The sequence below is a fragment of the Hydra viridissima genome, unplaced genomic scaffold, assembly GCF_058129835.1.
Source record: "Hydra viridissima isolate aposymbiotic clone 2 unplaced genomic scaffold, HvirCarnegie_v1 scaffold_13, whole genome shotgun sequence".
Lineage (NCBI taxonomy): Eukaryota > Metazoa > Cnidaria > Hydrozoa > Anthoathecata > Hydridae > Hydra > Hydra viridissima.
In genome coordinates this window covers 1,505,557-1,517,968 of record NW_028324312.1, presented here as the reverse complement: position 1 = coordinate 1,517,968, position 12,412 = coordinate 1,505,557, and the positions used below count along the sequence as shown (strand labels likewise).

At 28.1% G+C, this 12,412-nt stretch overlaps 1 protein-coding gene and 1 long non-coding RNA gene across 3 annotated transcripts in view; both read right to left on the bottom strand.

The window, feature by feature from the left end:
• LOC145195271 (nipped-B-like protein) overlaps positions 1 to 11,425 on the bottom strand; it is a 30,507-nt gene extending 19,082 nt beyond the window's left edge. For both annotated transcript variants that reach the window (XR_016446179.1, XM_090070302.1), the window contains exons 1-6: positions 11,132 to 11,425; positions 9,370 to 9,526; positions 5,594 to 5,721; positions 5,225 to 5,469; positions 3,440 to 3,889; positions 3,259 to 3,325 (exon numbers count right to left, since the gene is read on the bottom strand). Coding sequence is in view for 1 of the 2 variants with exons in the window: in XM_090070302.1 (XP_089926428.1) it covers positions 3,259 to 3,325; positions 3,440 to 3,889; positions 5,225 to 5,469; positions 5,594 to 5,721; positions 9,370 to 9,526; positions 11,132 to 11,192 (1,108 nt within the window). In the remaining variant the exon portion in view is untranslated. The remainder of the gene's footprint in view (positions 1 to 3,258; positions 3,326 to 3,439; positions 3,890 to 5,224; positions 5,470 to 5,593; positions 5,722 to 9,369; positions 9,527 to 11,131) is intronic.
• LOC149879974 (uncharacterized) lies at positions 6,094 to 8,929 on the bottom strand. Its single transcript, XR_016446352.1, has 2 exons — positions 8,890 to 8,929; positions 6,094 to 8,849 (listed from the first exon to the last, which is right to left on the bottom strand). It is a non-coding gene; the product is annotated as an uncharacterized LOC149879974 (long non-coding RNA).
• Positions 11,426 to 12,412: the final 987 nt, after the last annotated feature.

Sequence of the window (12,412 nt, the reverse complement as noted above, 5' to 3'; positions counted from 1 at the left end):
TAGAATGAAATAGAGGGTAGAATGAAATAGTTATGACTAAGCTTATTCTTTTGTTCTTAATTATTGAATAAACTTTTAACTATTGAATAAACTTTTTAAAGAAAAGTTTTTTTTATAATTTGTTAAGTCTTCGAAAGTGATATGATACTTTTTTTTTTTTTTGAAAAATGGACATAAAACTCTTGGAAATTAAATTTGATATCATCGAACTTAATAAGTATTCTGGTAAAACTTTTTACGCTGGTCAAGAATCTTTTTTCAAAATTATATTTGTTATTCAGGGAAAAAAGTTATGAGATAAAAACAAAAACGGATATATGTGGGGTTGAATGAAATACGCGAATTGCTCACTTGTTAAATGCGGCTTTTGTTAATTAAATCTCAAGTGACCAATCAATCTCTATAAACTTTGTGGATAAATTTTAAATCGATTGTTATTAAATCTATTCTAATATAAAATATGCCTCAAAACAAGTTGCTCTCAAAGAAAAAAGAAAAACCATACACCGAAGAGAGTTAGGCTTGCTCTGGCCAAAGTACAAAGCAGTGAATTTTCATTTAACAAAACTACTCAATCATTCAACATACCAGTAACAACTCTTCACAGGCATGTCCATGGCATAGGTGAAAACGAGATTGTCGCATCAACTTGAATCAATTTGGTAGATACGCTCATCAAATTATCCAATTGGGGCTTTGGAAGAACTTATAATGACATCATCACACTAGTTACTGACTATTTGCAACACCAAAGTCAATCTCATTTGTTTCCTAATGATACACCAAGGAGAAATTGGTATAAGCTTTTCATAAACTTGTGAAGTCATAAGTTGAGCATTAGAGCCATAAGCAATAGTTCAGTACTCAAAGCCGCTTGAAAAAATCCACTATACAGTTGGAAATTGCATCAATTCTGCTGGTAATTGTCTTGCTCCAAAAAACAAAAAAAACATCTGTAAAAAGATTGGTGCTTAAGTGGCCCAGACAAAAGTTTCGCATTCAACTCGTTGACACAAAAAAACGAAAAAATGTAGACGTACCAAGGTTTGAAGTGGAGTGTCTTAGTAAACCTGAAATACTGGAGAGATTGAAAGATGCTGAGAGCAAAAAAGCAGCAAAGCAAGCTAAAAAATAACGCAAGCTTAGCTTTAATGACGAGCAGCAAATAAACCAAGCAATAACAGCGACTCCAACAACATTAACAGCTACAAACCAAGTCAAGTGTAAAAAGTGCCGTAAAGTTTTAGGCGAAGCTTCAAGTCAAAATATAGAATGGTACCAGTGTGAAAATTCTAAATGCAAGGCTTGGCTTTATCAAAAATGCATACCAAAGCGATATGTTAGAGGCGCTGAGTTTTATTGCACCAAAAAGTGCCGCAAAAGTGAGAACTCAGCTCAGCCTCTAGTACCTCTCTACGACTCAACATCATCACAAGAATAAAGTTTTTTTTATTAGGTTGTTTTTTAAATTGTTAATATGGGTTATTTTTTTAATTGTTATTATTGGTTGCTTTTTGTTTTTTTTTAATTAAGTGTTGTTTTAATTACATATAGATTTGCATATTTCATTCTCCCCGAACGTGGGGGTAGAATGAAATAACTTTTTTTTTTCAATTAAATAAAGTTTCTTAAAAAACTAAAAACTTTTTTTACTTGATTTTTATATATTTAAATACAGCTCAAATTCCTCTACAACTTTAAAAAAAAAAAAAATTAAAAACCTTTTTCTCTTAAAAAAAATTAATTAAAATTCTTAACTATTTCATTTGACCCCATTTTACTCTATACAACATTTTAGCTCATTATTTCATGAGTTTTCAAAGTTTAAGTTTTAACCTGGTTTCTAATAAAAAAAAAAAAAAAAAAAAAAAATCAATTAAGTTTAAATTTGCATATTGTAAGACTGTAATATTATTACATTTTTTTTTTATTAAAACATGCTTTAATGAAATTAAGCCTTAAATAAATTTGGCATTTTGTTAAAAAACGACATGAACTGTTTGAAAAAAATAAATGGTTGATCAGTCATTAAGGTGGTAGTGGGGGGTATCAAGTTAGTAGTGGGGTATCAAGGTGGTAGTGCATCAAAAATGTGTTCATTTGTTAGGAAAAGTATTTAATCATATTGCAAAAAATATTGTACTACAAATTCTAACAATTGCTAAACTTACAGTATTCTAACCTTCAAAAACTTCAGACCTTATTTTGTCCAGTATCAATCACAGCAATTAAATCGATTAAAACAAGATTTGAGTTTATACAATTATTTGCAATGACCTGTGTTTGTAACATTCTTTATTCGACTACTGGATTGAACATAATAATTCAAGTACTCAACTTTTTCTTGCTTTATTTGCTTTTCATGAAAACTTTTTTGAAAACTTTTCTGAAAACAGCAAATCAAGAAACAAAAAAAAATGCAATCAAATTTTTAAAACTTCAAGCATGTTTTAAAGTACTTTGGTTTGCTCAAAAACTATGTAATCAATTTTCCTCAATTTTAAATAAAAGTCTTTCATAGTCTGAATTATATTCATAAATATATTACAAAGATTTAGCTGAAATTTTTGAGCATTACAAGATGATCAAAAAATTACAATACTAAGATGATACAAGATGCATAATTTAATCATCTTTTAATGGGTTTTGAAGCAAAAAAGATGTGTTACTGTTAGCTGCTGGCTGTACATGTGGATTGTGCATGCAGCAGTCAATAAGTTAAAGATAGAAGTTTAAAGGTAATAAACTATATTGTATTTAAATTACTGTAATAATTTTTAAATATTTCATTATCTGTTAAATAATTTTTCATTTTTTGGTAAGATCAAATTATCAAAAACTTTATCAAAAGAAAACTAATGATTGTTTTTAAGATTCTTATAACCCTCCTAAATGGAACTTCCTATTTCCTTTATTCAAAGTTTGAAATATTGTTTCCTATATCAAAGTCTTTTTATAAAAACAAAACAAAAAAATTTTTCAAGAGATTAAAAGGCAAATTATGCTGCATTATTTTACTTTTGTATGCTGTGTATACACACAAATATAAATAGTATATATAAAGCACATAAACTGTATACAAACTTCACTAACCTATAAAATAATTGATAATCACCTCTCACAAATCATACAGTTATGTATATACTTTATGCGTTCTATAGTAATATGTTATTTAGGATATGGTGTTATTTATTAAGAAGAAAATGAATTCTTTTATGTTTTTAAAAAATAATAATGAAGTTTTGAAATAAATCATACCAATACAGCTGGGCAATCTTTGATTTCTTGTTTTGAGAGGAGAAAATAGAAGTGCTCTCTGATCTAACTAAGAAATTGAATATAAATCATTTTTAACTACATTCAACAGAAAACAAAAACTCAAGAATGCATATTCTGCTAAAAACTTTCATTCTACTAAGAAACATAAAGAAACTCTAACCTGCGACATATTGAATTCTGACAGAGGTGCCATGTGCTGTGACTGTGATTGTTCTTTGTTTAACTGAGGCATTTGGTGGATTGAGGGAGATATCTGTTGGTGTGACTGAGCTGACAGTTGGTTTGAGTGAGACAATAGATGAATCGACGGAGATTTTGGTGTATGCTGTTGGTGCATTTGATTAGTCATCTGTTGATTTGATTGAGATAATAAGTAGTTTGAATGAGATACTTGCTGGTTTGAGGGAATCGTCTGTTGATTGGGTTGAGATATATGATTTGTAGGCAAATTGGAGATGTAGTTTAATGTTTGTTGTTGCTTAGCCAAGTAGTCATTTGAGTAAAATGAAGAATTATTAGAAGGAAATAAAGGCACAGCATTTACAGAATATTGGAATTTGGGACTTGTCATATTATTGTACTGCACTTGTGGACTGCATGCCATATTAGACTTAAAATGTAGAAAAGTATTCAATCACAGTTATATTTACTATAACATATTTTTAACATTACTTGAAAAATAAAATTTAAGAAAAAAACCTCCATAAAACTTTATAAAAAAAAAACTAATCCTAAATGAAAAAATGAAAAGATTTTTGCAATTTGTATTCAATTGTTTGATAACCTCATTGTAGTTTGCTGAAACAGGTCTTCACAGGATAGTTTCATACTCTTTGAAAAGTATGAATGTAAAAAATGAGCACAATTCACAGATGATGCTTTAATTACACAAGTTAACATTGATGATTCTCAAGATAATTATTGCCTCAATAAACTCAATGAATGATACAAATGACTGTTCAGTCAATTATTGATAAAAACAGAAAATTATAATTATCTAGTAGGAGTATGATGTTCTATGATGATTAATCTTTTTTTCTTTCTACTCACTGCACAAGTGCAATGATACAGATTACAAAGAAATGCTTAAAAGGTTAGTCTGTTTTTATTAAAATTATTCTAGCTCATGGTTTTTGGAAATTAGAAAATCTATAAAAACATTATAGGTTAAAGTCACCTACTAGGTAGACTATTGCGCTTAGATTTTACTGCCTCGAGTTCACTGCCATAATCTCAATGGTAAAAACGCAACATGAAATAAAAATCTAATCACTTTAGACGATTTGTTATTAAAAAGACAGAATAAGTGTGAGGCATATTATACTTATAGTAGACATAGTAATTCAGATTCTATTTATCACAGAATATGAAATTATCAGAATGTATTTATCACAGAATAATGTATTTAGCACAGAATTATTTCAAACTTTCAAAACAAACTACATGTGAGAATGCAAAATTTATTTGCCTATTTCCACAAAACACAAAATGTATTAATCATATACATTCAGATCAAATAAGTCTAGAAAATAGCTTGGGAAAACTATCAGTAACAGTAACAATATGGTAATGCAGCTTGAGAAAATAGGAGCACTGAACTACCTACACACCTAAATTGTTTTCAAAAATCCTAAAACAAGATCCAAAACAAGAAAAATTTTTAACTAAGATTTCACTAAAAAATTTTTCACATAAGACCTTAAAAAATGACTGGTTGACTTTAAAGTAAGATTATCAAAATGCCCATTAAAATTATTTTTGTACTTTTTTCAAATACATGCAAAAAACAAGTTTTTGTAAAAATGAAATTAAATGGTTTTTGAATTGAAGATTTAAAAATTTGATCATAAAAATATCTACCTAAATTAATATACATTATGACCTTTTTTAAGAATAAAGAAGAAAAAAATTATATAAAAGTAATTATTACAGTAAAAATATTTACCGAAAAAAACTGCTGCATATTAGGGCTATTAGCCATTGGAGAAGCAGATGAACCTGCTGGAGTATATCCCTGTAACAATGGAGAATCATCTGTAGTAGAACTATTCAAATGCAAGTTTGAGTTAGAGAACTGAGACAGAAGCATTCGATTATGATCCTGTTGCTGGAGTTGCTGATGATGCAGAATAAAAGCATTTCTTTGGTTAACTGAATATGCTTCCATACTGTTTCCTTTAAGAGGTGAACCTAGAAACAAAGAATTTTTATAGACAGAAGATTGATTTTGCACTGCATTAAGTTTATCAGAAATTCAAATCTTTAGATAGTTTTTACTTGTAATTAATTGAGAAAATTTAAAAACCAAACAAACCATGATAAGTTTCAAACTGTGGTTGAAACACATTTGGATTATTTTGCAGTACAGATCTTAATACTGGAGGTAGAATGTGGTTGTCCTTCACTTGGGATGGTCGATTGAATGCAGTGTTTTTAAAATCTCTAAAAGTATATATGCATACATATACATATATTGCTAGGTTAACTTATATATTGCCTGTTTAACTTTATATTTATATATATATATTACTAGGTTAACTTTAAGTGGTTTTTGTCAAAATCATAACTTAAAGTGACTTTAAGCTATGATTTAACTTCTTAAGATGTTTGCTAAATGAATTTATGGTGAAAAGTACAAGAAGAAACTTTACCAAACAAGAATAAAACATGCATTAAATATTACTTCACTTAAAGTGAACTTAAAGGATTGCTTATTTTTGTTAAAAAGACATAGTAAATCCTTTTGTGCAAAAATTTTCTTTTTGAAAATTTTCTTTTTATTATTAAGGAAAATTGAAACTATGCAATAATTAATTTTTTTTTTTTAATTGAAAATTTTTTAATTAAAAAAAAATCAAAACAAAACTTAAAAAAATTGATATCATTGCTTTTTACATGCAAAGTAACAGTGAAAAAAATGTTGAAATTACAATTTAAATTTCTGTGCACAAAAAAATTCATCACCAATGACATTTTTTGCTTTTTTGCAGAGCCAACGACAACACACAAGATTTTCTGCATTTCTTACATTTAATCACTAAAAACAATTTTTTTTTAAGAATTTCATTTGAGAATGCTTTGATTGCTTATATTTATCATCTTCTTAACCAACATTATTTGCTTTTTCTGGGACTTTTAGAACCTTGTTTCCTCTCAATCCTTGACCATTGAATTGTATGTTTTTCTGTCACACATGCGCCATCAAGCTTTTTTTAGTTCTTATTTAAACATGCGTTTAACTTTGCACTCACAGAAAACCTTTTGCCACAATTTCAATTTCTGATTATACATGATTTAATTCTTCTTGAAGCTGACTATATTGCGCTGTTGATGTAGATGATGTAATTCTTATGGAACGGTATTGTTATGCAATTGTTATGCACTTGTTATGCAATTGTTGTGCAACGGTAATGCAACTTTAGTGAGAGGATTGAAAGCTTGTGCAATTTGTTTAATTTACCTTGATTTATGTTGTTTTTATTTGGTAGGTAAATTCCAGCATGCTTAAGTCCAGCTTTTGCATGCAGCTCAAAGAAAGCTTTGCCACACTCAAACAGTTTTTTAATCAAAAATGAAAAATTTTCTTTATCCGAGTTCTTGCATTTAGTTGCAGTATATTACTTCTTGATTATCTTTTTCCATATTTTTTTAACAAGGCAATAGACACATACATCTAAAAGTTGCAAAATATGTATAGTGAGATGGAAGGCATATTAAACATAATTACAATCTCTACAGATTTCAAGGTAAAACATGTTTTTGTTGCCATAAATGTAAAATGCTGCACACCATCTAATTATTGGTAGAAATACTTCAAGCAACCTTGTAATAAACATATCATCTTTCATCCAACCAGGAGTTTTTTGAACTGGTAGGTAACCTTTTACCTGAGTATCATACATTGACTCTTTGATTTGTATACAATAAATAGTAGTAAAAAGATCGCATCAATATTGTAGCAATAATTCACAGCAAACTAGTATTATAATTATTACCAGTGAGTTTTGATATGTACATGGACCCTTATCTACGAAGAGAGATACCTGCTTTGATTGCCATTTAAACCTGTTTCATCAGTGTTCCATATGTGCAATTCTTTATTATGCCAGAAATCTGATATTTAGTAAGATTGTCATCATTATTATTGTCTGTCTGTCTTGTCAATCTTGCTTTTGGAATACCTCTATTTAAATACTGTTTTCTTCAGTGATGGTCTGTTTTTATATCATTTAATGAAACATCAATCACACCTTTTTTTGTTACTCAAGTTTCTTTTTTTAAAAAAATGAATTCTTCTTTGAACTATTTGATCATATGAACAATACTTGCATAATAATGATGGTCTGGAAATAACAAATAAAGAATCAGAAGTACATTCTAGTGAAGTCAAAGTTAATAAATGGTTATGTTAATGTCTCACTTCACCAGAAAAATAACACATTTTCATTTTTTAAAATTTTCTTTTTTACTTTTACTTCCATAAAAAACAAATATATCCCTAGAGATGATTTTATTCTACACAATAGCAATAAACCTTTATTTTTCTCCAAACTTTCTCAGGATGCCAAAATAAAACCCAAAAATTGACCCCAAAATACAAAAATTAAAATTTAAAAAGTTGTTTATTCAAGAAAAAAATAAGATAAAAAAAGTTGTTTAATCAAGAATATAAAAGAAAGTAATTAATTGCTTCTATTTGTAGAGGAAAAAATTATGATTCTGATGATATTTTCATTTTTTCACTTAACTTTTGGTTCAATTGTTAACTAACTTTTTTGAAGTGTGACCCAAAATATGCCATGATCCATTTAACATGATCCATTTAACATGGTCCATTTAAAATGATTTTACTCCAAAAAATTTCTTACTTAAACTTGTTTTTCACTGTGCACATTTTTTACATCATCATAAAAAAGATGTAATATTCTTCTAACTGATCTTTGTCAAGATGACTTAAAAAAAGGTTGTTCCAAGAGTAAGATAAATTTCAAAAGTTTAAACCCACATGATTTTTGATGTGAAAACTGTTCTGTTAAATATGCCTTAATGACATTTCAAATTTTGATAAAGGAACATTAGAAACAGACAATATTCTTTTTTAAAGTGACAAAACAAGAGGACAAGAGAACTTCATTACTTTTGTCACTTATTAACTAATGACCATTTAAAAAGGTGATGAATATTAAATGGTACTCATGTTTACTTTATTTCTCAAAATTAAATGGAGTTTTTGGCTTCTAAATATGAAAGCTGGAGTGATGTGATGACATATGCAAAATAGGTTCTGTAACAAGTCTCATAATGAGCATCTGTAACAAGTGGAATGATGTGCATAATCTACCAAAAACATTTACCATTATTAATAGCTCATAGATCATGAAGATTAAGTGAAACAAAAAACATAACTAATTGGCTTTTTAATGATGATTATCCATCTCCAAAAGATCATTTTCTCTAAAAATAATCTACATTTAAAATTTCTTCTAATGATTAAGCCCGAAAATATTATAATTTAAAGATTTGACCAATTTCGATCTTTGCCATAAGTTTTTGTCATAGTTTAAAAATAACTTTGTCATAGTTTAAAAATAAGTTACACAAATTCTTAACTTGCCATTTTTTTGGAATACATACTTGTATGTATGTATGTATGTATGTATGTATGTATGTATGTATGTATGTATGTATGTATGTATGTATGTATGTATGTATGTATGTATGTATGTATGTATGTATGTATGTATGTATGTATGTATGTATGTATGTATGTATGTATGTATGTATATATGTATGTATCCATTTAACATGATCCATTTAAAATGATTTTGTTGGCAGCTTACAGTAGTGAAACAAGTTAAGCAAGTTAAACAAGTTAATAATAAATTTCAAGAAAATTTGAGATGGATTACAAAGTGAAATTTCATTATTCAAAATACTTTAAGTCTATTTATGTCTGTGTATATTCCAATAATTAAAATATCATAAATTATTTATTAATAATCGAAATATTTTATTTTGTAAGTATTCTTACACTTAAAATTCAAACAAAAATTATTTACAAATTAAATACAAAAAATACTATAAACTCACAAATAAGCATTATTCACACTTGAAAGTAGTTGTGCAATTTCAAATGAGTTTACAGGCCCATTATAAATATGTTGCAATGCTTCATGTGACTGCTGTTGGGTAGAAAATAAATGTAATGGCTGGTGCACTGAAGAAGGTAGTGGAAGTTCACCAGCAACTAAATATTTTAAAGCAAAACTATTATAAGCGAAGTATGGAAAAAACAGAATTTTAAAAAATTTAATGACACCACAAAAAGCTTCAGCTTACTTAGAGATCATAAAAAACTTCCAAATTTTTTTTCTGAGTTTTGATTATAAGTTAAAATTGACAGATTTTAATGTTTTATCATTTTTCAGAAAGATAAATTTTAACAGAAAATTGTATAATATCATTTCTCTAAATCCTTTAAGATTTCAAATTTAGACTTCAAATGTTTAACTGAATATACAGTCACAAAAGTCTTCATCACCCCTACAAAATGTCTATGCAAAAAAGGTAAACAGAAATGATAAATGTATAATGTGTGCATATTAAGATATAATGATGACCAAGCTAATAAATTTAAACAAATTGAGGTTTTCATTTAAAACTGTTGTCAGAAAAGTCTTCATCATTTTAATAATGAAATCAAACAGTTTAACTCATGCAATTAAAATAAAAATAAAAAGGCTTTTGCCTTAATTATTGCTAGCAATCTCTGGGCATTGACATAACAATGATTTTTATTATATTTGGAGTATTTTTTGCTTTCCTGACATAATGCTTCTTGGTTACATTATCTGCTTTGCTAATATTATGATTTATTGTTTTATTGACATAATGCTTTCTTGTTTATATTATCTGCTTTGCTGACATTATGCTTTTTTTTGTTACATTTTCTGCTTGCTGGCATTATGATTTATTGTTCAAAATTGTGTTTTTTTACTTTTAATTCAATTTCTTCCAACAAATGTGTATTTAAGTCTAATGGCTGAGGTGAATGGAGTTAGCTAGTCCAAACTGCTGTCAGTTGCCTCAAACTATCAGATTCACTCCTCCATGCTTGACTGTTGGAATCAAATATTTCAAAGTCATTTCCTTATTCTTGATTTGCCCAACATATTCATGAACATTATTTCCAAACCTTTTGCTTTTCCTTTCATTAGTAAATAAGACAATTTCCCAAAATTCTAATCATTTGCCTGATATTCTGCTATGCAAAGTTGTTTTTTTCTGATTTTTTATAGATCAGAGATTTTCTTGTGGGAACTCTATCATGAAAATCCTCATCTATGATGATTCTGCTAACACTCTTTGCACACACATTCTTTCCAGTGACTGTTGAATCATAAGCAGATAATTTATGATTAGTTTTTACATTTTGAACTTGAATTGAATTGTGAAGTCATATAACCTTACAAAAATATGATTTATCAAACATATTTTTTATTAAAAATTTTGCCTCAACTAAAAATTTGATGCAGACTTTTATGACAGATATTGTATCAAAGCCTCTAACTTTTTGAATATTTTTGCACATACACTGGGACTTTTTTAATTGACTGTAAATCTGCATGCTAACAAGGCTGTCTTAAAAAACAGCTTTTCATAATTTTACAGGAATAAATGGTATTGTATTTAAATTAAAGTATGCAATTTGAAATATCGAACCTGCTTGAAGTACAGCTATGTTTAATATGGTTAATTAGGAATAACCAATGCACCGGTGTAGTAAAAATCGTTAGAAAAATATAACATATCTGATAATTAGATGATCCACACTATAATTAAACTGACTTACTTTCAGATAAACATGCAATACCAGATAGAGTAATAATCGGAACATTCTCAGGTTTATTCATATCTTGGCATGGTCAAAAACAAAATGAAGCGTTTGGCCTTTTCTTAAAAACATAGTAATTGCTTATTCCATTAAAATAGTAATATAACTTTTAGACTTTTACAAGTTTTTTATAAAAGTTATTGCATATACGCGTTTTACAGAATTATTATTGTTATTATAGTATGTATTAAATTAATTTATAATTTTGTATCATTTGTTGCCATCCTTGGCGCCAGATCCAATTTTAATTTTGCGAAAAAAAAAAAAAAAACTTAAAGTTATGGCTTTAAACAACATTTAAGTTATCTTTAGTGTATGATAATTCGTCAAACGCATTCATTCACGAAATAGTTATCGAAATGGGTACATCCCGACAGCTTGCTAAAGCAGGTGGGTATAGTGTTTCAAAAGTCGTATAACTCCAGTAGTTATGCATTTTACATTCTTTCTTAATAGTCAAATATATATTTCAATTCTATTGCTCTAACTTTTTTTGAACAAAGCGCGTTTATTTTAGAACCAAACGGTACAAAATAATCGGAAATATTTTTTAAAATTCAAAGCATCTCAAATGAAGTTTGTAGTATTAGAATATACTTTGAATAGCTATATATACAATAAAAAATTAGAAAAAATTCATGGCAGTATCTTTTAATTACTTAGGGTCGAAAACTTCCAGCAGTAGGCTCTAATATATATTTAAGCATTAAACGCTAGACATTTAGGGTCTGCGTATCGCAACGATATATTAAAAATAACTAGATGTCTAACTTCCGCGTATTTTTTGAAGCGAAAATCGGACAATATGGGGGGAAAATTTAAAAAATCTTAAGCTTCTTATTTGTTTTGATAAATAGCGTAAAGATTTTGCCCCCCATAATGACCGATTTTTGCTTCACTTTTTCTTATGCCGATTTACGGCAGTTAGACATCTAGTTATTCTTAATATATCATTAGCGTATCGTTTCATTTCCATATCGTTGTCATACCGATATGATATCGGGAAAAAAAAGTGTCATCGGAATGATTACGACGTAATATCGTTATAAAAATTTTAACCGGTATTTTAGTTAGTTTAAATCTCAGTATATACCGGAATTTAGTTTAAATCTCGGTATATACCGGAACTCTTGTCATTCCGATGATTTTTTTTCCCGATATCATATCGGATGATAACGATATAGAAATGAAACGATATGCAGACCCTTACTAGACATACAGCAAATCGGCACGTCTACA